This window comes from Aulonocara stuartgranti, assembly GCF_965226115.1.
Source record: "Aulonocara stuartgranti genome assembly, chromosome: 16".
Classification (NCBI taxonomy): domain Eukaryota; kingdom Metazoa; phylum Chordata; class Actinopteri; order Cichliformes; family Cichlidae; genus Aulonocara; species Aulonocara stuartgranti.
The window spans coordinates 5,246,422-5,270,858 of record NC_138952.1 but is presented as its reverse complement, the minus strand read 5'-3'; the positions used below and the strand labels follow the sequence as shown (position 1 = coordinate 5,270,858).

General features: G+C 40.6%; 2 protein-coding genes and 1 long non-coding RNA gene across 17 annotated transcripts in view; 1 reads left to right on the top strand and 2 right to left on the bottom strand.

The window, feature by feature from the left end:
* Positions 1-2,609, bottom strand: part of pcbp3 (poly(rC) binding protein 3) — an 80,377-nt gene extending 77,768 nt beyond the window's left edge. For all 9 annotated transcript variants that reach the window (XM_082507694.1, XM_082507695.1, XM_082507696.1 and 6 more), the window contains exon 1: positions 2,295-2,609. The gene's annotated coding sequence lies outside the window, so the exon portion shown is untranslated. The remainder of the gene's footprint in view (positions 1-2,294) is intronic.
* The window catches only part of LOC309690574, an 80,431-nt gene that overhangs the window by 51,704 nt on the left and 4,290 nt on the right, over positions 1-24,437 (top strand). The gene's annotated exons all lie outside the window — the stretch shown is intronic.
* Positions 12,999-24,437, bottom strand: part of col18a1a (collagen type XVIII alpha 1 chain a) — a 77,216-nt gene continuing 65,777 nt past the window's right edge. For all 7 annotated transcript variants that reach the window (XM_082507685.1, XM_082507684.1, XM_082507682.1 and 4 more), the window contains 24 exons: positions 24,166-24,192; positions 23,725-23,823; positions 23,382-23,417; positions 23,109-23,198; positions 22,991-23,023; positions 21,908-21,943; positions 21,446-21,505; positions 21,277-21,354; positions 21,112-21,147; positions 20,942-20,995; positions 20,713-20,784; positions 19,972-20,046; positions 19,849-19,873; positions 19,399-19,452; positions 18,011-18,045; positions 17,803-17,925; positions 17,559-17,703; positions 17,289-17,353; positions 15,857-15,985; positions 15,675-15,707; positions 15,277-15,597; positions 14,670-14,867; positions 14,449-14,564; positions 12,999-14,336 (listed from right to left, as the gene is read on the bottom strand). In XM_082507685.1, the coding sequence (XP_082363811.1) occupies positions 14,123-14,336; positions 14,449-14,564; positions 14,670-14,867; positions 15,277-15,597; positions 15,675-15,707; positions 15,857-15,985; positions 17,289-17,353; positions 17,559-17,703; positions 17,803-17,925; positions 18,011-18,045; positions 19,399-19,452; positions 19,849-19,873; positions 19,972-20,046; positions 20,713-20,784; positions 20,942-20,995; positions 21,112-21,147; positions 21,277-21,354; positions 21,446-21,505; positions 21,908-21,943; positions 22,991-23,023; positions 23,109-23,198; positions 23,382-23,417; positions 23,725-23,823; positions 24,166-24,192 (2,154 nt within the window). In that variant the 3' untranslated portion in view covers positions 12,999-14,122. The remainder of the gene's footprint in view (positions 14,337-14,448; positions 14,565-14,669; positions 14,868-15,276; positions 15,598-15,674; positions 15,708-15,856; positions 15,986-17,288; positions 17,354-17,558; positions 17,704-17,802; positions 17,926-18,010; positions 18,046-19,398; positions 19,453-19,848; positions 19,874-19,971; positions 20,047-20,712; positions 20,785-20,941; positions 20,996-21,111; positions 21,148-21,276; positions 21,355-21,445; positions 21,506-21,907; positions 21,944-22,990; positions 23,024-23,108; positions 23,199-23,381; positions 23,418-23,724; positions 23,824-24,165; positions 24,193-24,437) is intronic.

Here is a 24,437-nt window from a genome sequence, read left to right as displayed (position 1 = left end):
AATCTCCAAACTCACTAAGAATTGTCTTTATCTTTATATAGAAGAGAAGCTTTCGTCAATGGGATTCATCTAACCGACGTCAAGTAGCGTCTGTAGGTGACCCCGTGGAAGCATTAACGTCTGCACCTGCAAGGGTCTGCCATCAACTCCACTTTATGGTGCTCAACTGAGGTATTGGTTGATTGTCAGCGTGGCCTTTTGGTATGGTGCAGGTATCCTCAGGCGCATGAATCTGCTGCTACCTGAGCCCATAATTGCCTCTGTCATTGCCACCTGGAGATGTCCCACAGTAGAGGATGCGGGGCAGCAGTTTGCCCTAGCGATGTCAAAAGCACCCGCTAGCCTGGTCCCAACTCGGTACTGGATGACCATGTCCCCACCCCCACCATAGCGTTTTTTTGCCCCCATAATGTCTTTAGGAATGTCCCCATATAAAAGGCACATTTTAAGTTTAATAAATGGATGTTTATCAAGTTAAGGACTAATTGAGTTAATCAAGATTACACTTATTGATTAGAACTTTCACCATAGTAGCTCTACAACATTATTAAGCCTAAGATTTCGTTACTGAATAACAATTAATTGTTTGGATTAATGAAAGACAGAAGAGAGTCAGCATCTTGGCCACAGCCAGCTGAGCTTCTGCTGTGCACTGGTGCAAACACACACCAGCACGTTCCTTCATTCTTAATTTACACTTCCTAATAAACTAACAGCCTGACACTTGAAGAAATGAGTATGAGCATGCAGTCGGCAGCATCATAAATCCTCTCTACACTGACATATTTGTAGTCAAAAACACCGTAAAGATGCCAAATCAAAGTACTGCTCACAGTTACAGATTTCTGTGTTTTCTTTCTGTTCTTGTTTGTCACTAACGATGCTGCTCTCCCCTGAGGCGGCCCTATTGGGACGACTGACGCTCCCACAAGGCTTTGTCACAGATGCTCTTTTTGTCTAAATTAGAAAATGATTATCACAGAGAGAAAGGTCAAACTGTCTGCAAGACACAATGAGCTCTTTTTAAGTTAAAAGTCACAGGCAGGCTTAGTATGATTGCATTATGGAAATATAATGTGAATATACATGCAAATGATGGTGTTTTTAACTTCTCACATAGGAAAATGTGAACATGTAAATAAACTATGCAAAGTTGAAAGTGGTGTGTAAGAAACGGGCATTTTTAATTGCCGTGTTGCATTTAGCAGAGAGATTGATAATAAAAATCGTTTCAGCTCTTCACACCTGTAACTCTGCATATAAGAGGAGGTTTTTCGGTGGAGTGAAAACACAAGTTAAATTAGTATTATGCATTCTACCTGCGCCTCAAAAACCACCCTCAAAACCCCACATGGGAAGCAGCAGCTGATGTTGTTGTAAGGTCCAATTTTCAGAAATGATTGAGTGGCTTTAAAATCTCTTGGCTGGCAGTATTGATGTCTAAAGCACTTTAGCTGTATCTCTGTCTCAGTCACAAATACACACACACACAGACATATACACACTCCACTTCCCCTTCCTGGTGAAGTACAGGATGTGCGGCTCAAGAACTAAGCAGTTTTTTTCTCCTCCTCTGCTGTTGCCAGGAATGCTTTATGGGCCATGTTAATATTGGACTTCTCTGGGTAGAAAGATTACTTGATTCAATCAAGCAAGTCGCTGCCTTGTAAAGTCATTACACTTTGTGCAATGTCATGTGTTCTGGAGCCAGCGGACGGACCCGTGTTCTGCTAGGAAGTGGCCTAGCGAAAGCATGTGTGCCTTGCACGTCAGCAGCTATAAATAGCCATCACCAACTAACATAAACACTTTTCAGAAATCAATTAGAGATGCCTTTTCCGCTACCAAAATACAGCATGCTGTCCTTGTCAATTTGTGCTCCGGGGCAGACTTCAAAATAAAAGAAAAAAAGAAAAGACTTCTCAGTGAATTTGCACGTGGTTAAAGCTGGAGGGTATGAGATTGCAAAAGACAAAAGGGGAGGAGATGCAGTGATTGCAGGGTAGAGAAGGAGGAGGAAGTTGATATCAAAGCAGAATATCAGTGCAAGAACAAAAATATGGTGACCTCACTGATAGCATCTCCGTGTCACTTTTCTAAGGGGAAAGAAGTGCTGCAGGGAAAACTTGTAATATGCGTATAGATAAGGCAAAGAAGACAGAAAAAGGTGAGAAGAGAACAGAAAAGAGCGGCAGTTTTAGAGGTGCTTTAGGTGAGTGAAGAAGAAAAAGAAGAGGAGAGGGCAGCAAGTACTTTTTCCAGCTCAGTGCAGACTGAGAAAAGCAGACTCTTACCTGCTCAGAGGTTGTGGCTGGTGGGACGGAGAAGTGAGGAGAGTCAAAGGGTCCCGGGGTGGTCTGGGTGGTAGGGGGTCTCGGTCCGGCTCGAAGCGGGGCTGGAGGGTGGTCCAGGAGAGGGGAGGAAGGATGGAGTGACAGGGAGCAGGGAGACGGGGAGGCTAAAGGGGGGAGAATAAACGCCGCTTGCCTCTCCCTCCCTTTCTCTCTCTCTCTTTATCTCTTTTCTCCTTCCAACATACACACACACACAAACACACACGCGCTCGGAGGCAGACTCCAAAAGCCCGAGTCACTCAGATAATAGACAGAGAAAGAGTCTTTACATTTACAAGCTCTGCCACAGGGGGAGGATGGGGTGAGCTCCCCTCCCACTCTCCTCCAGGCAGCCAATGGCAGGTGGCAGAGAGGTGTCCAGCCAGCCAATGAAAGCAGAGGCAGACGGTGCCTTACCCCAGCCAATAAGTGCAGTAGCTCATATCCAGTTGGAATAATTACAATATGGAAGGAGTCATGAAAGGCTTCCCTTCTGAAGGACAGAACAGGCGTCACACTCCTGCCACAGAGTGTGATTTAGGGCTGCCACAGACATTAGAGTGATTAGATTCTGAGCCAATCATCCCAGCACCATACCACTGCTGCTTGACAGTAAAAACTAAAGAGGGTTCTAGTTCACTGGAGTTTGAGAATTAGTCATTCACACACACACAAAAAAGCATAAGCACTCATGTGTTTATATTCACAGGCTGTCACATGCAAACCTTATGAATTGTCATGTGTCACGCTCTGTACCTTTAACGCTGAACATCTACAGGCTCGTCAACTATGAGCGGAGAATAAGAACAGAGTGTGAAATTTCATCAGGCACCTTTGCTCTCACGCTCACTGAGGACCATACCTCACTTCCACAAGTCTTATTTTATTTCCTCCCTCTCAATCGATGGCTCCGGCAGGCAGCGGGCATAATAAATGATCAATGGTGAGCGGTCAGGTTGAGGAATGAGAGGCACATCACCAATTCAGGAAACAAAGGAAACACCAGTTATACTATTACATCAAAAAAACAGAAAAGTGGTTGTTCTTTTAGTCAGCACATTTTGATGACTTGCTGAAAAGTAGATTTTTTTTTTTTTTTAAGAATTCTCAAGGGCCGCCAGCTGTGGAGGATGCAGGGTTTGAAACGGCGCTATGAAACCCAGCACTTTCCTCACTTGGTTCACAATTAACAATACCCTGATATCCTTTTGAAAAAAGAACATTCCTCAAGGAAAATGATACTCCCATTTTCTTAACTGCTGTTCTGAGTTCTGCTACAGTCTATCCCAGCATCCACTGGATAAGAAGTGAGTATAGAGTGGAGAGACCGGCAGTTGATCAGACAGACGCCTTAAATCACACTCGCACCGTGTAAATGTTTCCAGTAACCAAACGTGTGCATGCCTGTCATGACGAACAGCCCACAACTTTCTAGCACAAAGGAAAACATAGGGATGATACGTGAAATAGAAACATGAATAGTGATAAATAAACCCATAAATACCATAAATGATCTGCATAGCTACTGGGTCTGAAAAGTGAACCTGCATTCTTTCTCCTAGCCAGCAGGAGGCAAATTCTTTGGTTGCCAAAATACTTACACTGTGTTCCTTTAGTAAATTTTAGATCCACAGGCTGATATTATATTAGATGTTTGAATATTTATCTGTATCAGCTTTTAGAAGAGTTGGTAAATGCAAAATGTAAAGGTAAAGAAGAGATGGGAGAAACACCCTTCAGCCATGAAGTGTTGACATTGTGTAGTAGCCACAAACGCAACAACTAGTTGGTCAGAGTGTAGTCAGGTGGAGCGTAAGCACATAAATAATTAACTGCACATAAAAAATGTTAGGAAAATGCTGAAATATCAGAAAATTAGATTTTTAAATCACCAAATATTGTTATAGGTCTAAAAGTCCTATATTGGTTGGGCTCGAGTAATTTCTGCTGAAAATTAGTCAGAAAATAAGAGTATCTATGATATTCTCATTGGCTGTCTTGTCTTTCATCATATTTGATTCCAAAACAACACGATGCGCACAAAAGCTTTAGGCTTATAAAGTGTCCCCACAAACCAGTGGCTGAGAGCATGGTGGATAAACCAGTTTTCATACATATATATGGAATTACTGATTATTTTCATCACACTAAACTGAAATTGCAGAACTCAACTCAGAGAACCTCTTTATGAGACTTGCACAACAATGAGATGGTAATTTGGACCATTCCTTCATTCTCTTCATCAGTATTTTTGGGATGTCTTGATTCAGTGGTTCTTTTTAGGTCATATGACAAGATCTCAGGCAAAATCCTTCTGGAAGAAAGTTGTGCTGGAGCTGTATGATTCAACTTTCCTTTAATATGGAGAAATTTGGTGAAACTGCTGAAGATTTGACTGCTTGTCCTGTAAAATTCCTTCAGCCGCATTTTAAGTAAGATTCCAGTCTGTCTCATAAACACCCTTATCTTCTTTTGGTGTTGTTCCTGGTGAAAACTATTTGCATACTGTTTAAAGATCCACATCAGAGTCGCCTTTAGTAGAAATTTTTGTTATTTATAGGTCAAAGCTGCCCAGTCCCCGAGGCAGTGAAGCAGCCGCAAACCAGAAGTTGATTTCCGTTTGTTCTCCTGAAAAGCTGGCTTTGGTTCACGCTTTATTTACAGTTACCAACCGGTGCTGTCTTTGTATCTCCTTTCCAAAGCACATTAATGCCTGGGGCACGGTTTACCCTAGGTTTCCATGCGTAGAATTAATCAGTGATCTTATATGTTGCAATGTGTATGTATTTTTAGATGGTACCCTGACCTTGTGCATGCATATTCCCCTCCGGGAGAAGGTAAATTACGAATACATTTACAAAACACACTCTCAGTCCAATTAGCATAATTGTTCAAAAACAGTGGCGACCAGATAAAGTTGATAAATTAGACGTGCTTTGGGCCAGTTTACCCACCATGTTCTCAGTATTAGAGCGGCTAAGTGTGTGATCAAAGTGCCATGAAAGAAAGTGCAGTCAGATATGGCAAAGAACAAGTTGCATTTTTCTATTGTGTAGTGTTCTTTTACATTATTGCTACTATTTTAAATAATTGTAATTTAAACACACATGACATTTTGATCAATTTCAGTTCAAGCTGATATTTTGTCAGGTGTGAAGTGAGTTTTGCATTTTCTTCTTTCTAACCGCGGGAAATGGGGACTTGGTGTTAATACCAATGTTTGCAATGTGTTTTGTGCCTTTTGCAATTTTGCAAAAAGATAATAATTACTTATGAGAAGAAAAGTTAAGAAACGTTGCACCTTTTTTCCATTGGAAAATTTCATCCTGTAAGCTGTCGTGCTTGGAAGATGGAAGCTCGCTGAAAGAACAATGAACAAAGCATGATTATTAAAGGCACACTGATTGTTAGAAATAATACCACCTGAGTTTGCCTTACTCCAGGATTAAGCAGCTGGTGAGTGCAGTTAGTGCAGTGATCTTTCACAAAAGTGCCAGCAACTTGTTCGTGTTTGGAAAAGGCCAACAAGATTCAGACAAGCCATCTCAGTGCACACAAATCTTTTCATGCTCTGGGTTTTTTGGTACCTTTTATTTAATTTTCTTCAGCTCTGTGAGCATGACTGAAGCTGTTCACCAATCACCAGATGCCAATCTGCTTCCTGTGCAACGATCCACCCCTGTGGAGAACCACCATGGTGCTCAGTTTCACCTTCAGGGATGGTTCCTGTGAGGAATAGCTCAATAATTACTCAAGCATTGTTTTTAATTGATTCTTACGTGGCTGAAATTTCTTTTCCTCCTCTGTTTTAGTCGTTCCTTTTTGTGTTCCATTTCTTATATAAAAGTTATGTTTTCATCCTTTTTTTAAAATGTCTGAAACGTAACTCACTTAAATGCCTGGGCTTTGTCTTTGTGGTTTTTCCAAATGTTAAAATGCGTCATGTAAAAAAAGAAAAATGTTATTTGGTTAATCATGACCTTCACCTCACTGTTCTTTCATTTATTTTTTTAAACACATGATTTGATAAATCAAGTATTTTTCTTTTTTAGTATTTTGAGATCAACACTTTTGCATTTGTAGCAAATGGCGTGCTCCAAGGCTGATTTTGTCTTTTTTTTCTCCTGAGGACGGGGGGTCATCATGGACCAATCTGAGTTTTACACCACTTGTAGATATATTTGGAAATCTATTTAAATCCCTTGGCAAGCTCTTGGATACTCTCAACCTTTTTTCTGAAGGCCTTACAGAGCTCTTTAGCTCTTAGCATGATGATGCCACACACTAAAGGAAAGAGAAGAGCAGACGCTAAATGCCAGACTTTTTAACTCATGAATACCTCTATAAAGAAGCATTATTCAAATGGCTCTCATTCAGTTATCTTTGGCCGCAACATGACATCCTGGAAAATGTGTTTGCATCCTATCCAGGTCTGCAAGAAAAGGTATGCAAACATATTGCTCCTAATCTTAGAGGAATACTTGTGCATCACTTTAAAAAGTTCTCATTGATGGTCTTAGACTGCAGGTTGTAGGTCATTTCTTTGCTCTGTAGGATCAATCTTTGGTTACACAAACCAGTTCTCCAGTTGCTGCAGGTTCTAGTTACACTTACCTATGCAGTGCATCTCCAGAGAAGGAGAAATGGTAAATGGTAAATGGTCTGTATTTGTATAGCGCTTTTCTAGTCCCTAAGGACCCCAAAGCGCTTTACACAACCTGTCATCCACCCATTCACACACTGAATGTACTACTATTACCAACTTCAGTCACACCCAGTGGATTTAGAGTCTGTCTGTCTGACTGTGGTGTGAGTAACTAGTGAGACTGCTGCATTTTGGATCACTGCATTACCAACCTAGCCAGAGAGCCACAGATGGTTAGCGGAGAACCAGCTGCTTCTTATTTTTGCAGTCAGGCTGAACGTCTTAGGTACTAGTTACCTGGTCCTCTTTCAGCTCTGCAGCCTCAGTGAGACACTGGAGTTGGATTATGTCCACAGGACGGGAAGCACACTGGAGAGACAGCTGAATGGTTTAGAGGATCTCCACAGAATTAATCTAGTCAGATGGTAGGGAAACCTGGGGAGGGAAGGGTTGGAGCTGGTGGTCAGCAGTGACTGAACTTTCAAAAATAAGAGCATGACTCCACACCATTTCTGTGGGGTTAGGTTTGCAGCTGATTAAATTTCCCATAGGTGATAATATGAGTGTGAATTGTTGTATGTCTCTCTCTGGTATCCCTGGAATAGACTGGTGAAACCTGAATTGGATAAGCAGGAGAAGATGGATGGAGATGCCACTAGTTAATTGATTGATTGGGTCTGTGTCATTCTTTCATTTATTTAAAATAAATAAATAAATAAACTCTGTTTGGACAGACAATTTCCCAGTGGTTATGTTGTTAGCTTTTCACTTGGTTTTAGATTTTGTATATCCTTCAGAGGGTTTTGGAGGACATGTAAAGAAGAGCATCAAATCTGAATGACTCGGACACCTGAATAACCCTTTCAACTGTAATTAGTTGACAAATTTATCACTACACCTTTAATAGTGTTTCTGCAAAGCATTTAATTAGACTCGGAGAGGTCACCGAACTGTCATTGGGGTCAACCTGGTACGATTACTGTTTTGTAAGATTAATGGAACTATATTTGGATAACACGAGTCAGTGACTTACTTTATAAAAAATGATCCACAGCTCTTTGGAGAATTGGAGAAAAGGCATCACCAGGGTCAGACTGTGCATGTCTAGGGGCTGCAGGTTTCCAGTAGCACTGAAAATCAGTGGGGGCTGTCAATGCACTCACAAGTGCATTATAGTTTGTTTATACTGTATGTGCACAGCAAAAACATGACATCAAACACTCAGTTTAGTGGTGAATGAAACCCCAGAGTTTAACTTTCTCTGAAATGAATTCAAACAGGGATAGACTTTCTTAAAATAGTAATAATAATAATCATCTGTGTTGGCCTTTTGCTTGTGAAATGGCTGTTAGGCTTGGATATAAATGCATAAGTGTGTATCTGAAAAAAATAACCTCACGGTTATTTATCCCATTGACTGGGTTTTTTTCCACTCCTTTCATGACCACGACTATCCCTGTTAACAGCACATCCTGTAAAGGATCTCATGTATGCATGAATGTCTCTGAACATATACAATCAGTTTGGAACCATACTGAAATCTATAGCAGTGACAGAGCAGAAGGGTTATGGACAGAGGCAACATTGTCATTTACAGTGGCATAGTTCTTCAGAATAGGCCTGAAACGAAGCCTGTGTGTGTGTGTGTGTGTGTGTGTGTGTGTGTGTGTGTGTGTGTGTGTGTGTGAGTGTGTGAGAGCGTGAGAGGAAGAGACATAAAAAATTCATTAGAAGATGGAAAGAGATGTCACATCGAATATGTACCCAGCTGCACCGACGACCACGGGCAGTGAGCTGTGTAAGGTTGGCGTGGTAGCAGCGAACACGGCGCCGCAGACCTGACCTGAGTGAATTCTAAATTATGCCATCACGGAAGTACAAAATTGGAAGCTTGATAAACCGAGCAAAATGTTTATTTTTATCTATAGTAGCTACACCATCGTTTATTTAAAGGAGAAGTCTGAAAAGCTTTACGGCTCTTCGGAAATTAACAAAGAGTAATTATATTATCCGTGAGCTGCTACAGTTTGGCTGAGAGTTTTTGGCATGAGCTGAAGTCTTCTCTTCCCTCGCTGCTGCCAAGCGACATTTTCATTTAGAGGAAAGAAAAAGGAAAACATAAAAAATGCATTAAAGCAAGAGCACGGGCACAAATTGCATTAATTAAAATGCATCAACTCAATATAGGCAATCACTAATAAAAAGTCAGTACAAGGCAGTGTGACATATCAATCTGCTTTGCTTAAAAAACATCCAGGCTGTTGAGACTGATTGATTGATGAACTATACTTCCTAGTGACAAAAGTCATCAGAGCAACATACCTGGATCAGTGTAAAAGACAGCAAAGGTATGATGATGTGGTCAAAGCCTTCATCTCCACAATGCCAGGAATATCCACTGGAGATAACATCATCCTCATCAAATATTTAAAGACGAGATGTAAAAAAAAAAAAAAAGACTTAAATGCCAGAAGATTCACAAGGGGATTTAAAGACAGGAAGAGTGTTACTCATTATCTATCTAAATGTCAGTGAGATGTGAAAGCCTCATAGAACGCTTTAAGTACTGAGATGCAACACAAATGTAACGTCACATCTCCTTATTACCCTTTAAATATGTTGATCGAGAATGCATTAAAACTAATAAAAGTAAAGTCACACATTTACTGATAGTGTATAAGTACAATAGTCTTTTTATACATATTTATTTCCTGTGTGCTGCTGAGGTTGTTACACCACCAAACAAAGGCATCTCTTCTCTGAGAACACACTGGAAGAAACTAAGTGGCTATGGCACCGCGCTGTTTAGATATTGTTAGATTTGGGTTAAAGTGACAGTGAGTCACCGCCAATGGATAAACACCACCCAGAGATCTGACAACTGTGGCTTTTCGCTTCCTCCGCCAATGTAATTAAGTCCCCCAATATCTGGTTGTCACCTTGTTGTATCATTACTGTTGCTGGATCATTTCACTGTACTTACTTATTACTTAGTGCCCACTAAATATAGCTGTCCTCAGGCAGCTGGTGCGATAGCACATTGCAGCTGTGGGTTATTACATCCTAACCACCCCCTCCCACTCTAACCTTACTTAGACTTCAATAATATGCCACTCTGTGAGTTTTGTTGGGGGGGTTTTTTCCTCAAGATTTACTCTGTCAAGGACATTGTGGACAGGAGTTATGATGCTAGTTTATTTTTCTTTCATCTGGGGACACTGCTGTGACACTGAGCCCCCCAGTCAATTAATATAAGCCTTATAGCACTCTTAAAGCTTCAATGCTTAAGATTTGATGGAATTGAGTGGGAAGTTGCTGCATTTACTGATTATTTTTAGGATATCCCTAACATCTTATTATGGGGTGGGCGAATGGATAAGTTTGGGCCTTGATTCTTCAATGACACGCTGTGACAGATGATGCCTTCCAGCTCCTACTATTTAATCCTGACTTCTGTGAGAGTTTCTAAAAAATATAAAACTTGACAGAAACTGACCCCAAAGTTTGTGCAATGCACACTGGCTTGTCTGTCCAAAAAACTGTCTTGTTTTGTGTGAATCACCACAGGAAGTGATTCACTATAACACATTTATCAGTCTGAAAATGTAGCCGATACCAAAGTGTTGCTAAAGTACATAGTGATGAGCTCAGAGAACTGAGCCCAACGCCTGCAGTAGTTCAGTAAATGATGCATAGCTTCTTTCTTTAATTAAATGGAGGTCTTTCAGTTAACTGTTAGTTTAGTTGCTGGTAGTTGGTTTAAGGCAGGGGTGGGGGAATGCCAGGCCTCAAGGGTCGATGTCCTGCAGGTTTTAGATGTGTCCTTGATCCAATACAGATGATTTAAATGGCTAACTTAACATGTCTTGAAGTACTCCAGAGACCTGGTAATGAACTAATCATTTGATTCAGGTGTGTTGACCCAGGATGAGATCTAAAACCTGCAGGACATCGGCCCTTGAGGCCTGGAGTCCTTGGAAGTTACATGGAACACTATTGTGTTCCATGTAACTTCAGGCTGTGTGTGTGTGCGCGTGCATGTATGTATGTATTGGTTGCATTAGGAGATTTGACTGGGCAACACAGTGTCAATAATGATAATGAGCAAATGGCCTGTTGCCATCACTTGCACGGCTAGTGCGTGGTGGCTATTCAATCGACCCATCGGCTCAAAAGTGTATTGGGTACCTGTGTATAGAACTTTGAAGAGTTCGGATGTGTTATCTGAGTCTGTTAAGCTCATTAAACAAGTTGCTGTAGGGTTTCCAGGATCTCGTGCATAAATATGCACACCACATTAAATATGTTTGAGGCAAACCCACCATCTTCACTGCAGGTTTTTATCATGACATGTAAGGAAAGATTTTGACAAATAACTGTTTCTTGAAATTTGGTGCGTGACTTTGACAGCATCAAATGTAGTAGCTTACTTTTGGAAATCTTTGTGGTCCTAGGCAGGAGAGCTCTAGTTCTAAGCCAGTGCTTTTGTCAAGGGCACTTTGAAGGAGAATTAATCCCTAACCTATCGTTCCTAGAGATGACCTGTACACAGCAGTGAGAAGACATGCTGCCCATATGTTTTAGCCGAATCTTTTACTTTTGCCATGCCACGTGATCTAGGTTTGTAGGTGTTTTACCTTAAACTTCTCATTTTAAAGTAACTACCAATTTAGGTCAACTCTGAGTAATTTGAATAATCTTCTTAATCAAATATTATCTTTAACACCTCCTAACTTTGAGGAAGAGCTTTAAGAGAATTTCATAAGCCATCACAAATGACTGGTGACCTACTTCAGTCCTTTAAAATCTCCCTTTCTCATAAAACTACAGCCAATGTCTCCATGACTGAGTGGCAGTTTTATTTGGAAACAAGTCAGGCTTGTCATGCTGAAGCAAGTTTGTACCACCAGTGCTTGAGCTGGTTAAGACCAGTCTGTGGTATTAGTATTAGTCTTAGTATTGCAGTACACCCACACTAGCCACTTTAAGTATAGCTTGTTACCTACTTTCACTGCCTGAATTTTTCAAGGCACAGACTTTAGTCCATACTGACATGACAACATCACACAGTTCCAGCAGATACATACATCCTTGATGTGACTCTTCCTTTTCATCACATCCCAAAGGTACTCTATTATCTTGAGATCTAGTGACTATGGAGGACATTTGAGTACAAAGAAGAAGCTGTTCAAGAAACCACTTTGAGATGATTGGAGTTTTGGGACATGACATCAGAAGTTAGGGACATTCTAGCCATAAAAAGATGGAAATAATCAGCAACAATACTAAAGTATGCTGTGCTATAATTCTCAGTTAGGGTACTAAGGGCCCAAAATGTGCAGTGAAAGTAGCATCCATACTATCACACCACCAGCAGCACTCTGAACAGTTTAATTAAGGAAGAATTTATTTAGTTTTTCTTCAGTGATGGTTACTCCAAATTCTGACCCTACCATCCAAATGTCGAAGCAGAAATTAAGAGTCATCAGGCCAGGCAACATTTTTCCAGTCGTCTGTTGTTCCATTAGGTGAGTGTGTGCAAGCTGGTACCTCAATTTCCTATTTTTAACTGATGGGAATGGTACCTTGTGTGGACTTCTACTGATGTAGCCCATCTGCTTCAAGGTTTAACCTGTTGTGTGTCCAGAGATGCTCTTCTACATATGTTGGTTATTTAAGTTGCTGACAGTCTACACATCAACAATGCATTTTCTTATCTGAAGAACTGCTGTTCACTGGACATTTTGTGTTTCCCTGTTATGGACCTGTCCAGAGTGTAGCATGCCTCTTACCCTATGACAGCTGGGATAGGCTCGAGTCTTTTTTTTTTTTTTAGTTAAGTAAAATATTTCTCTATAAATTTTCAAGTTTTACTAGATGGCGTATGATCAAAGTGTTAAAAGGGCATTAATTGTTGCTGGATAATCTGATTTGTGGTAATGTTGAGGGCTCAAGGTCATGGCTCTGACTTCCAGAGAAGAATTCAACACGGTGTACAGATTTGTGTACAATACATGACATTACTGGTTGAAAAAAAGACTTTAATTCAGTGCCTGGGAGAAACAGTACAGCACAGTTATAATAATAAAACAATCCCCCCCACTGATATCCACAGGTTTGTTTCAGACAGCGGTAGCATTAATGCCGTTACTCTCTGCAATTTAAGACAAGGCCAAAAAAAAAAAGTTATTCCGGTTTTCCACTTCCTGAGACAGCAATCACTCCAACAAAGATTAGCAGCAAGCTAATCATTTCCAGCTTAATCGCTGATAGGCTTTTATAAGGTGGAAAGACGAAAAGGGGGAAATAATCACTTTAGAATCATCAGGCTCAATTTCTATGAGAAGGAATCTTGCCCTCTGGATTCATGATTATTCATAACAGGAGTGTCGTGACCTGGGCAAAAACTGTTCTAATGCTCGGCTATCACCAGAACAAGTAAAAAAGAAGTATGCGCTTATTGTGTAAAGCTTTTCCGTGTGTGTAGTAAGGCACAGGCTCTTTACAGAATTTTTTTTTTTAAATGTTCCATATTTTGTAGATTATAAATGAGGGTATTTAGCATTTTTTAATTTTCCATTCTTTTATACTTATATAACTTCATTTAAAAATAAATATCTATTATCTTATTTCAATTTAAAATAGTCCTTAAAAGTTTGCTGTACCCCATCACAACCCACAATTCCAAACAAGAATTCAGAGGAAAAGAAATGTTGAAATCATCAATACCTATGTTATGGAGAAAAAAAATGGATATAGCATTTTTAACAAAAGGTAAGACACTGATAACATTAAAAAACAAATTAAAAACATGTAATATACAGAATTTTTAAAAAGGGCTAAAATTTGAGAAGGCTTTTAGCTTCTCTGCTGTTGTTCTGCCCCTTGAAGAAAATATGTGCCAATGCCCCCGAGAAAAGGGACCAACACCCCTCGGTTTAACCCATCTCTTTGGCGTGTATGGAGGGGAGGAGCAGACAATGCAAAGTCTCCCTGCCGGGCCAGTTCATTGGACGCCACATGTTCACAAGCTGTGTTATCAGGGAATTAAGAACAAAACATGTCTGTTTGGATGTAAAATGGATGTTTAGCTAGGGCCCAGAATTATGACAAAAAATTTTTTAAAAAGCAGGAGAATGGACATTTATTTTTTGGAGGGTGATGTGAAGGCGTTCTCAATGCAAAGGACGATGTAGGAGCCGGAGCAGCTGCTAGGGCTTTGCTGCAAGAGGTGGCCGCTATGTAGTGATGATGCCAGACCAGTCAGAGCGTGGTCGCCAGTTCGCCACGTTTCGCAGTACTGGTCTGTTTGCCGGTGGCCTTTCTTGCTTGATCCGTGCCAGACCATTTTTTCAGGCCTGGAGGTGATTAAGAACAAAAGATTGCAAATAAGCAAAAGAAACGAAAGCTGGTTAACAACCGCATGCTGGTGTTAAATATATTTATTTTTTGGGGGGTACAAAGACTCACCAAGCGCTATCCCTGAGGATGTCTCTACCATCAAAGGAGTAGATTGGTACGTTTTCCCTCATTTTGCTGGCATTGTCACCAAGGAGAGAGTCCCAACTGCTAAACAACACTTGGTTCTGCAAGGAAAAAGAAAAATAACATTTAACATAGTGACTTTATTCAGTTTTTCAGAAAGATGGTGTCAGTCATGCAGCTGTCCTTGTTGGAATGTTGGGTCTTACCTTGAGGTTTACTATGGGGACGCTGTCCCTGTCCGACCTGCGGACGATGGTGTAGAGGTCTTGAAGCTTAGAGGACAGGAAGGCTCTAAATGTTCCCTTCAGGCCGATAGCACGAGCCTGCTGGAAGCACAGGAAGTCTGCCCCACGAATCCCTCGCATGTTACCGGTGTGAGGGCTGTTCAAGGCGATGAGATGCAGCTGATAAAGACAGATTCACAAGAAGAAAATCACACAAATTTTCATTTTACTTCAACTGTGGAACAACTTAAGATGTTTTACAAAGGTCAGGGCTTTACATGATTAATGGTTTATATCAGTATCTAAGTAACGTAACGTCTCCTGGGCTGGGTTTCACAGCCTATGGAAGTGGCAGCTAGAATCCTCTATCAGATAATAATGGGATAACATTCCTCTCCCAAAAGTCAAGCAATTAAGCTCCTCAGTTCCCAAATGTCTGCCGACTGTTGTTAAAAGAAGAAGGGATTCTACATAATATTGTTTTGTTTTTATGATTTTCATTTTAGGCAAGCTAGCTAGTTTTCATCCCTATGTAAGGTAAATTAATATTTATTATATTTTTGAGCTTTTGAGTATCCACTTTACTCACTCCTGATCCCTGTATGTCGAAATGGCCAGCAGGCTCCAGCACAGGAGGGACGGGTTGTCTTTGAGGAGTGACAGGGAATCTGCTTTCCGTCTGCTGGTTGGCAAATCTTCCATCGGTATGGCCTGTGTGTGTCTGGTCTGGGAATCTGGGATCATACTTTGGAAAGTAACGGGGGTCTGCGGGTGTGGGTGCTGGAGGTTCAATGGGTTTTATCAAAGTGAAACCCTCAGAGTAATGGCCTGCTCCGTTGTTTTGGGACTGGTCCTGCGACTGCGGGTACAGAATCACAGGTGGAGGTTGGACTTCTGCCACCTCATTCTCCTTTGTGTGAAAATAGAAGAAATAATTAAGTCATATGAACGTTACAACATTTTATTTCATGGTTCTGTGAAACTTACCAGATCTCTGAAGAAAGGATTGTACTCTCCAAGCTGAAAGGAGAGGAATCAACCATTTAGTGTCGCTTTACATTAAGTTTTTCATATGTTATAAACTAGTGATACATTATAATAGTGTAAACTGGTTTTAAAGTTGATTTTATCAAATTCAAAGCACTGCACTGAAAAGTAGATAAAAGTACCATGACTTGCCGCACTCCATCGCGTACTCTCAAATAAAGGTCTGCTCTGTCTATGATGTAGATGAGGCTGCCCTCTTCCTGACGTCTGGCCGTAGCAATCATTGTGTCATATGATCTCAAAGCTGTCACCTGCACATACACACAAAAAAGACCACCATACATCAGACACATATATTTAAGAAAAATTACAAACGGTACAGTGCGTGCTGGCGGGCAGGGGCAGAGACCGTGGCGGACTGATCTCTACTAAAACTAGCAAGTGCTAGTGCTTGAGGTTGAGAGGTACTGGCTAGATATAGTTGGGCTCATGTCAACACACGACTTAGGCAGAGATTTGACAGCATTCCAGGGACACTGAGGACATTGAGTCCGAATGGACCATGTTCAGCACCTCCATTGCTGAAGCGGTTGGTGCCTGTTGTCTTAGTGGTAAACCCAAACCAGACAGTGGACACCGGAAGTCAAATTAACCATCAGGCTGAAGGCCTGACTAAGCTTATCTGGCCTGTGGGACTTCGGAGGCAGCCAATAGGTACTAACAGGCAAAGTGGAACGCGGCTCGGGCAGTGGCTGAAGCAAAACTGGGGTGTGGGAGGAGTTCAGAGAGGCCATGGAAAAAGGCTTTTGGACTGCCTCAGAGATTCTGCTGAACCATCAGGTGACTCAGAAGGGGAAAGCAGTGCTCTACCTGCACTGTATGTAGTGCAGGTGGAGTAGTGCTGACTTTAAAGATATTTCTGCTTGGTGGAAGGAATTGTTCGAAGATCTCCTTAATCCCAGTGACACGTCTTCGGTAGAGGAGCAGAGTCCCGGGATGAGGGGGACGGCTCACACTGGGGGTGAAGTCACTGGGGCAGTTAAACAACTCCTTAGTGGCAGGTTCCTGGAGGTTGATGAGCTTCACACTGAGTTCCTGAATGTTTTAAATGTTGCAGTGCTGTCTTGGTTGACACGCCTCTACAATGTTGTGTGGAGATCAGGGGTGGTACCTTTGGATTGGCAGACTGGGGTGGTGTTTCCCATCTTTACGAAAGGGGACCGGAGGTTGTTCTCCAGCTATGGGGGGATCACACTCCTCAGCCTACCTGGGAAAGTCTATGCCAGGGTGCTGAAAAGGTGAGTCTGTCCATTAGTGAACCTCAGATACAGGAGAAACAATAGGGTTTTCATTCGGGCAATAAGTCGGACTTGTTCCCAGTGGGTAATGGACTCTGCCAGGGAGGAGGTGGCTAGGGAGAGGGAGGTCTGGGCTTCTCTGCTTAGGTTGCTGCCCCCGCAACCCAACCCTTGGATAAGCGGAAGACGATGGATGGATATATGAATGGGTGGGTACAAAAAATAAATCAAAAACTGCCATTCTACAGATAAATGAATTTTGTGAATTCAGAGTCTTGTGATGGAGCCATGATTAAAATTCAGTGATAGTACTCACTCCAGAGGATGGTCCAGGAGCTCCAGGTGGCCCAGGTGGGCCAGGAGGACCAGGGACACTGACAGCTTACATATATAAAAAAAAAAATTAGAAACAGAAGTGCAATTTATCTCCAGTATTCAACCAGTAAAGTGCATTCAGTAAGATTAAGATGTGGCTACCTGTAAACAATTCAGATTTACAGGTTAAAACCTGTAAATCTGAATTGTTTTTTTCCCCAATAAAGAAGTGTCTTTTTTTTTTTCTTTTTTTGTGGAAAAAGACACTTACGATAATTGGGACGATATGATCCTGAAAGGGTCCCCGGGGGTCCAGGTGGTCCTGGAGGACCTGGACGACCATCATAACCAATTCCTGGTGGCCCTGTTGGTCCAGATGGTCCAGGTGGCCCAATTATAGAATCTCCCTTTGGACCCTAATGTGGAAAAGAAAATCAGAAATTTCTGGAATATCACATCTAGATCGGGGCCAAATGTTTTTTGGTTGTATTAACAAATAAGGTCTCAGAACTCACTGGGAGGCCAGGTGGTCCTGGAGGTCCTTGGACTCCTCCAAATCGAGGGTCATAATATCCACCACCGGGCTCTCCTTTTTCTCCCTTGACACCTGATTCTCCACGCTCTCCCTTCAGTTCATTCTGTCAGAAGAAGTTCAACTTTGTTTGTTGATGAAGAAGAAATAAACTAAAAAAAAATGACTGGAGTAACAATGAGCTAGCTTACCCTCAATGTGTAGATATCAACATTAGGGGATGCTCCTGGGGAAAAAAAAAAGATGCTTTAGTGAAGCAGTTGTGTAGCGTGCTGGATATGCAGCATTATAGTTGTGCTGACAGTTCATGATCTCGGGGATCAACAATGGTCAGTGTGATCACAAAGACATGTAATTCACATGTACGAATTTCAGGCTTTAGCACTATAGTTCAACTTTTCAGGTGCTAGTAGATCAGCTGGTAAATCAAATGAAACTGTTTCACTGCCCCACGCCATTGTAATCCTCAGAGAGCAGGGTAGTTGTTTAAGAATCAAAATGAAGGAGAAGGTAATCATTGCAGTGAGTAATCACAGTGTTTTACACGAGCAGTCTGTGTCATACTAAGGGCCAATCAAACAGCTGGTTAGCATGTCAACGTTTAGCTGTCATCCCTGTGAGATTTTGCCAACAAATATACCCCCGCAAATGTCACACATGCCCACCTTCAAGTGTTGAAACAATGACCACGTGTGAGTCTTTCCTTATAAAATTTATTTTTCCATTAATGCATTCAGTCAATACTACCAGTATATTTGGATCCAGATTAGGGAGGTCAACAAGTCGACTAATCATCGCTGTTGTCACTAGTTGATACCAGACGTACTAGTCATTTAATCTAATTGTTAAAATATTAATTGATGCCCAAAGCCAGAAAATTAATGTCTCCTAAAAAAATTTTTGTAGCCATCTGCCATCAGATTGTTGTTGAGAAAAGCCATAAATCTGTTAGCAGAGTTTTTGTTAAAACTATTATTGCAGGTTCAATTGGCAGAAATGAGCTTTCTCCAAAAGGTGGATGGGCTCTCTCCCACCTGTGATAGGGTGAGGAGTTCAGTTAACTGGGAGCTGTTCAGAGTAGAGGACGCAATAAATGGTTTAAAATGCCTTTGTTAGTTTTTGATATTTTCAATTAAACAGTTCTCAAATTTAACCTAAATCTGAGTGTTTCTTAGTCTTAGACTAGTCGGTTAGTCGACTAAGAAATTAGTCACCAGGAACAACTCTAATCCAGATTATTTGTGTTGCACTTATTCAGATTTTACTATTGCTGGGTTAGTAGTAAACGCGCATTTACAGACAACAGCTGCAATCTGCTAGCGACCAAAGCAATCACTAGGAGGTTTTTGGTGTAGCACCTTCTTTGTATGTGATTTCACTTATTGAGAGCCAGAAACTTCCGGGAACTATTCCCAACCAATCGCAGATTACACACTTCCCTCGCAGTATAGCACATAACTCTTTAAGCAGTATATGCACGACTTTACGTGAGAAACGTCAACAGAAAAGATTGCACAACCCTTTACAATCATAAAGGAATGAAATTTCATTTATTCTTAATTCAAAAATGAGGATTTACCTGGGATCCCTGGAAGTCCAGTCTCACCACGCTCCCCTTTTTCTCCTTTAATTGCTACAACACAAAATACAAAGTTTTTCACATTACAAAATTACTCATAGCTCTCTGCAGGTTTAAATATCATTGAACCCTTGAAAGCCATGTGCTCTACTGCCAGTGACTTCTTCATTCTTTTTTTTCAAATCTAGACTTGAAAGCTTAATCTCCTGACAGTGGAGTGTATATCCTTTGCAGGCTGAAGGAGCAGAACTGAAATTAAATTCATAGATTGCACTGTTTATCTCTGCAGACACTTTGAACCCTTTAAAAATCCTTCCTCCTTTCCCCTCCCATATTTACTGAACCTCTCTACTGTGATCCTTCTTTTTGATTAATTTAATCTGACCATATATTTTTGTAATGTATTTATTTTTACACACTAAAACAATAAAACAAGTGAAGATGACATACCTGGATAATTCCTTTCATCATAGCGCTGTTAACAGAAGGGAAACAATCAACAACAACAACAGAGGAAAATAATCGGTAGGGAAGATGAGACATGACCAGATTTTTGGGAAGCTGTGTACTCACATTGAAACGGTCTAAAGGACTGGCTGGGCTAGGGGGTCCTGGTGGCCCAGGTGGTCCTGGAGGGCCAGGCACTCCCTAATGAAAACAAAGATATTCAATATTTTTGGAGGACTCAATAATTTTGTGAGTTTAATATAACTGACTGTAAAGCTTTGGCTGGGATTAAATGTGGCCACTCTTGGAGAAATGTGTTTGGCAACATAACATTTGGCATATAAAAACAAAAGAAGAGTAGAGTAGGTTGTTTTGTGTGAGGAAAGAAGTGCAGCTCTTTTTTAATGAATCACAAGTTGCTTTAGTAATGCTTAGCTAAATGAAAGTTCACCTGAATGCAGTATTTAGAACCTAAGGTGTCATTGTTGAATTTAGTTTCATTAAAAGATTAAAAAACAGAGCTAACAAATTAATGATGCTCAGTATATGTTTAGTTATGAAAGCTAAAACCAAAAAAATAGAAAAGGGGGAAAAAAGACTTACATATTTGTTGGGGTTAAAAAAAACTTTTATAATGTGCTAAAATTAACCTTTTAAGTTGAAAGTGACTCTGTATTTACACTCAGTGTCAAGAGTTCTGTGTGATTGCCAGTTGTGTTTTAAAGTGACCTTTAACATGGGAGCAGGGAAGTCACACAATGCCTGTAAAATACAGGCTTGAGGGATGTAAAGTAAGCCAATGTCATCAAACCATCTTTGCTGCTAAGCCTCCCAAGCTAAGGTATTGATAATAGTATTAATACTTACAGGGTAGCCAAAGCCAGATCCAACCCCTGGCTCTCCTTTCTCACCCTTATATCCATTTATCCCAGGACGACCCTGAAGGGAGAAAGTTATTGATTTATTTGTCTTTTGTTGAACTTGGACAATAGAAACAAAAAGATAAAAACCACACTAAGGTCAAAAGTAAAAAATGGTATAGAATACACTTCACTATGGTCAGTATTTAGTAAAACAATAAGAAAGAAGCACTTACAGGTCTTCCAGGCATTCCAATTTCACCTTTCAGTCCAGGAGGCCCATATGGTCCCTGCACATATAAATTATATAATTAAACGCGCTGTCAATTGACTGGTGATTGGATAAGGTAATTGAAACAGTTTCAGTACATTAACCAAAAAAAGTCTTAGAAATGGAAAACCTTACAGGGGGCCCAACAGGTCCTGGAAGTCCTCTGTCTCCCTGCATGCATGGTTTGGGGGGATGATTAGTTTCAAGAACAAAATGATCATCACAAAATACACCAAAGACCATGAGTACATTAATGCATAATAGATAGAAATCCAGATAGTCAAATTCACTGAGACTCACCTTTGGACCAGCTAGCTGTGCCAAATTCAGAAAATTTCCATCAGGGCCAATAACCAAGCCTGGCTCCCCTTTTTCACCCTGAACACAGAGCACCAAGACAACAAATACTCAATGACAGAAATGATCAGAGCAGCCAAATTAAGAGTCTAACATATAATGTAGACTTTACCTTCTCACCATAGCCTGGAGGACCAGGATCTCCTCGGTCACCTTTTGGCCCCATTGGACCCTGCAATATATTAAAAAAATACAATAAAATACATGAAAACATTAGATGAGTTAGATTTGACAGCACCCAACATTTTGTTACCATGAAGCAAATAAGCCAATATAATGGGCCTTATCATTGACATTCGTATAAAGAATCATTTGTTGATGGCTAAATTAATAAATACAGATATTGGTACGTCACCTGCCTACACACCCTATCCTCCTGATTTACATACAAGCTAGCGCTCCAAACGTGTTTATCTCAAAGTAATCCCTGACTAATACAGCATTACAGTATTGTTTCAAAAGAATAAAATGATATCATCTGATGTCCCACATTCATGTAATTACATATTACATTTTTAATATTGTGCATATAGTTATGCAAGAAAACACAATTATGTAACAGAGGCAAACTCACAGGAAATCCAGCTCGACCAGGTAAACCAGGCCCACCCTGTAGAGGAAAACAAAACCACACACCTCTGTTTAACTTGATTAGATCAGTTTTATTCATTTTCCTTAATACCAGCCAAACATTTGTTTACCAGTAACTATGAGAAAATCCACACACAGTTTATGGCTAACACAAATTAAGGCTAAAAATGCAGGTTGTGAAGTTAAGTGCTGCTTTTGCTTGGTGTAGGTGAATGAAAACCAGTGTTTGTTTCTTGGCTGTCACTTTTCCACAGTTGTTACAACACTGTAAATTTGTAATGAGCAGTGAGGTTTCTTTTGAACACCATAATTGTATACTCTGCTGTGCGGTATAAATCTTGGTAGAAGCTGTTTGTCATGTTTCAGTTGACAGCCCATTTTATAAGGGAACTATTCCTTATAGTCACAAATGCAAACATTTAAAAATATGGCAGAAGAAGTTGTAAAATATTCCCCTGGATGTTTCTTTTGAGTACGACTTACTTTTCCAGTGGGACCCTGCTGCCAACATCAACTTCAAAATGGGCTTTGGCCCTTATTTGCCAGTATCAGCAAATATCGAGGCTGGTATGGATCTACAGGTCCATGCTCACCGTGATACCAGTGTTAGAGCTGTTTTGTAACATGTTGATATTGGTATTATTGTGCAATATTGTGTAAGTCCAGGTTTTTCCACTGTGTGATTACAGAGCCTATGCATATTTCATGCAGTATGCATAAAGGCGAATAAGCATTAGTTGGTTGAAATTGTTTTTGGGTTTTTTTTTCTTTTCAAAGGTCATCGGCTGAGATTCTCCCACAGATTGTGGATTCGCCTGATGATTAGAAATGAAGGAATAACTTACTGGTACCCTTTGAGGGTAACCAAAGCTGCATGATTCAACATTAGGAAACAAAATTGTAGGACGTCCTGGTAAATTGTATAAAAAAATGTTAGTGTTAATACCAATTGTAACATTTCTGGGTTGTGACATGGACCACAAGCATGCTTGAATCTGTGCAAGTAACATGAAGTGAAACTCCTCTTTGTCTTTAGTCCAAAAACACCTTCAGAGTTCAAACATACCTGAGGGCCAGCTCTGCCAACGACTTCATCAAACTGTGGAAAAGGCAGACATTACCATCAGGTTTGGATTTTAGCTTCATACAGACTCAAACAGCAGTGCTCATCTCTTGTTACTTACATTGCCTGATGTCTGGTAGACGATTTGTCCTGGTGGTCCAGGTGGACCTGGTGGACCGGGTAGTCCAGTTCCATCTCGACCTGGTTCACCCTAAAACCAGAAAGAAAGAGGAAAAAAAATTTATTAGCATCCAGTAGTGAAAGCTTATCACATAATCAACATGACAGAAGGTTAAGGAAGGCTACTATGGTAGGAGATATCATTCGTGTTATATCTTAGTAATGAGTGCTTTGTAGTAAAACAAGTGCAATCATAATTACAAATGATATTCACCATCTGCCCTTTGTCTCCTCTGTCACCCTTTGATCCCTGTAAAATTCAAAGAGTGAGATACTTTAGCAACAGAGAAACCTGTATGTCAAATGACCGGTCTGCAGACTAACCTAATTACATGAAACGTTCAAACAACAAACGTTGTTTTGTTTTTTTTCTTTCATATATCAGTTTTAATATACAAGTTGTCCATGAATGCCAACATGAAAAATTCTATTCCAAAGATAAAGATAAAAACTTGGAGAAATTATATCATATGTAAATATTCTTCAACTAATCTGTCTAATTCAGAGATTTAATTTAATCTTTATTTATTAAGTTGTTTTTGTTGGGGGTTTTTTACCGGAGGTCCAGGGAAGCCATCCAGGCCTGGTTGCCCATCTCTCCCAGCAGGACCTCCATCACCCTTCTCACCTGGTCTGCCGGGCAAGCCGGGGTTACCCTGCAGAAGAACACTCAATTTGAGTTGGTGGCAAACAAAATTATAAACGAAGAAGAAGAAAATGGCAGCAAACAGGAAACAGAGCAGGAACTTGAACTTCTAAATCTTGCTTCCTTGACTTAATGTGGAACACATCAAGCTAGATTTGATGTTTCAAACTCAGCGTAGGACTATGTTTTGCAAGCAGGAGGGCAAAACCTAATGCAAAGGACAATGATAATCAGTGTCGACTGTTGGCTGGATGGATGTTGGTCAACAACTAATTACATTTAAGGACATGTTGTTGTTATTTGTGATCATACTCCAAGCTTTCCACCTCAACATAAATTATAATTTACTTACTGGAAGTCCAGGTAATCCAGGAGGACCCTGAAAGCACATATTTGTTTGGGTTATTTGGTAGTTCATGTATAGCTTCTTCATCCTTCATCATGTATTTGCAGTTTCCTCGTAAAAATTGTTTGAACAGTTCTAAAAACATTCTTACAGAAATCTGCAAGCGAGAGATCATGTTGGTCAGAAACCTTTTAATCAGATGGCTTAATAGACTCTTGATAAACCCTTGATGGAACCATATTTGATCATTTAAATGGACATCAAAACTGGCCATCCCA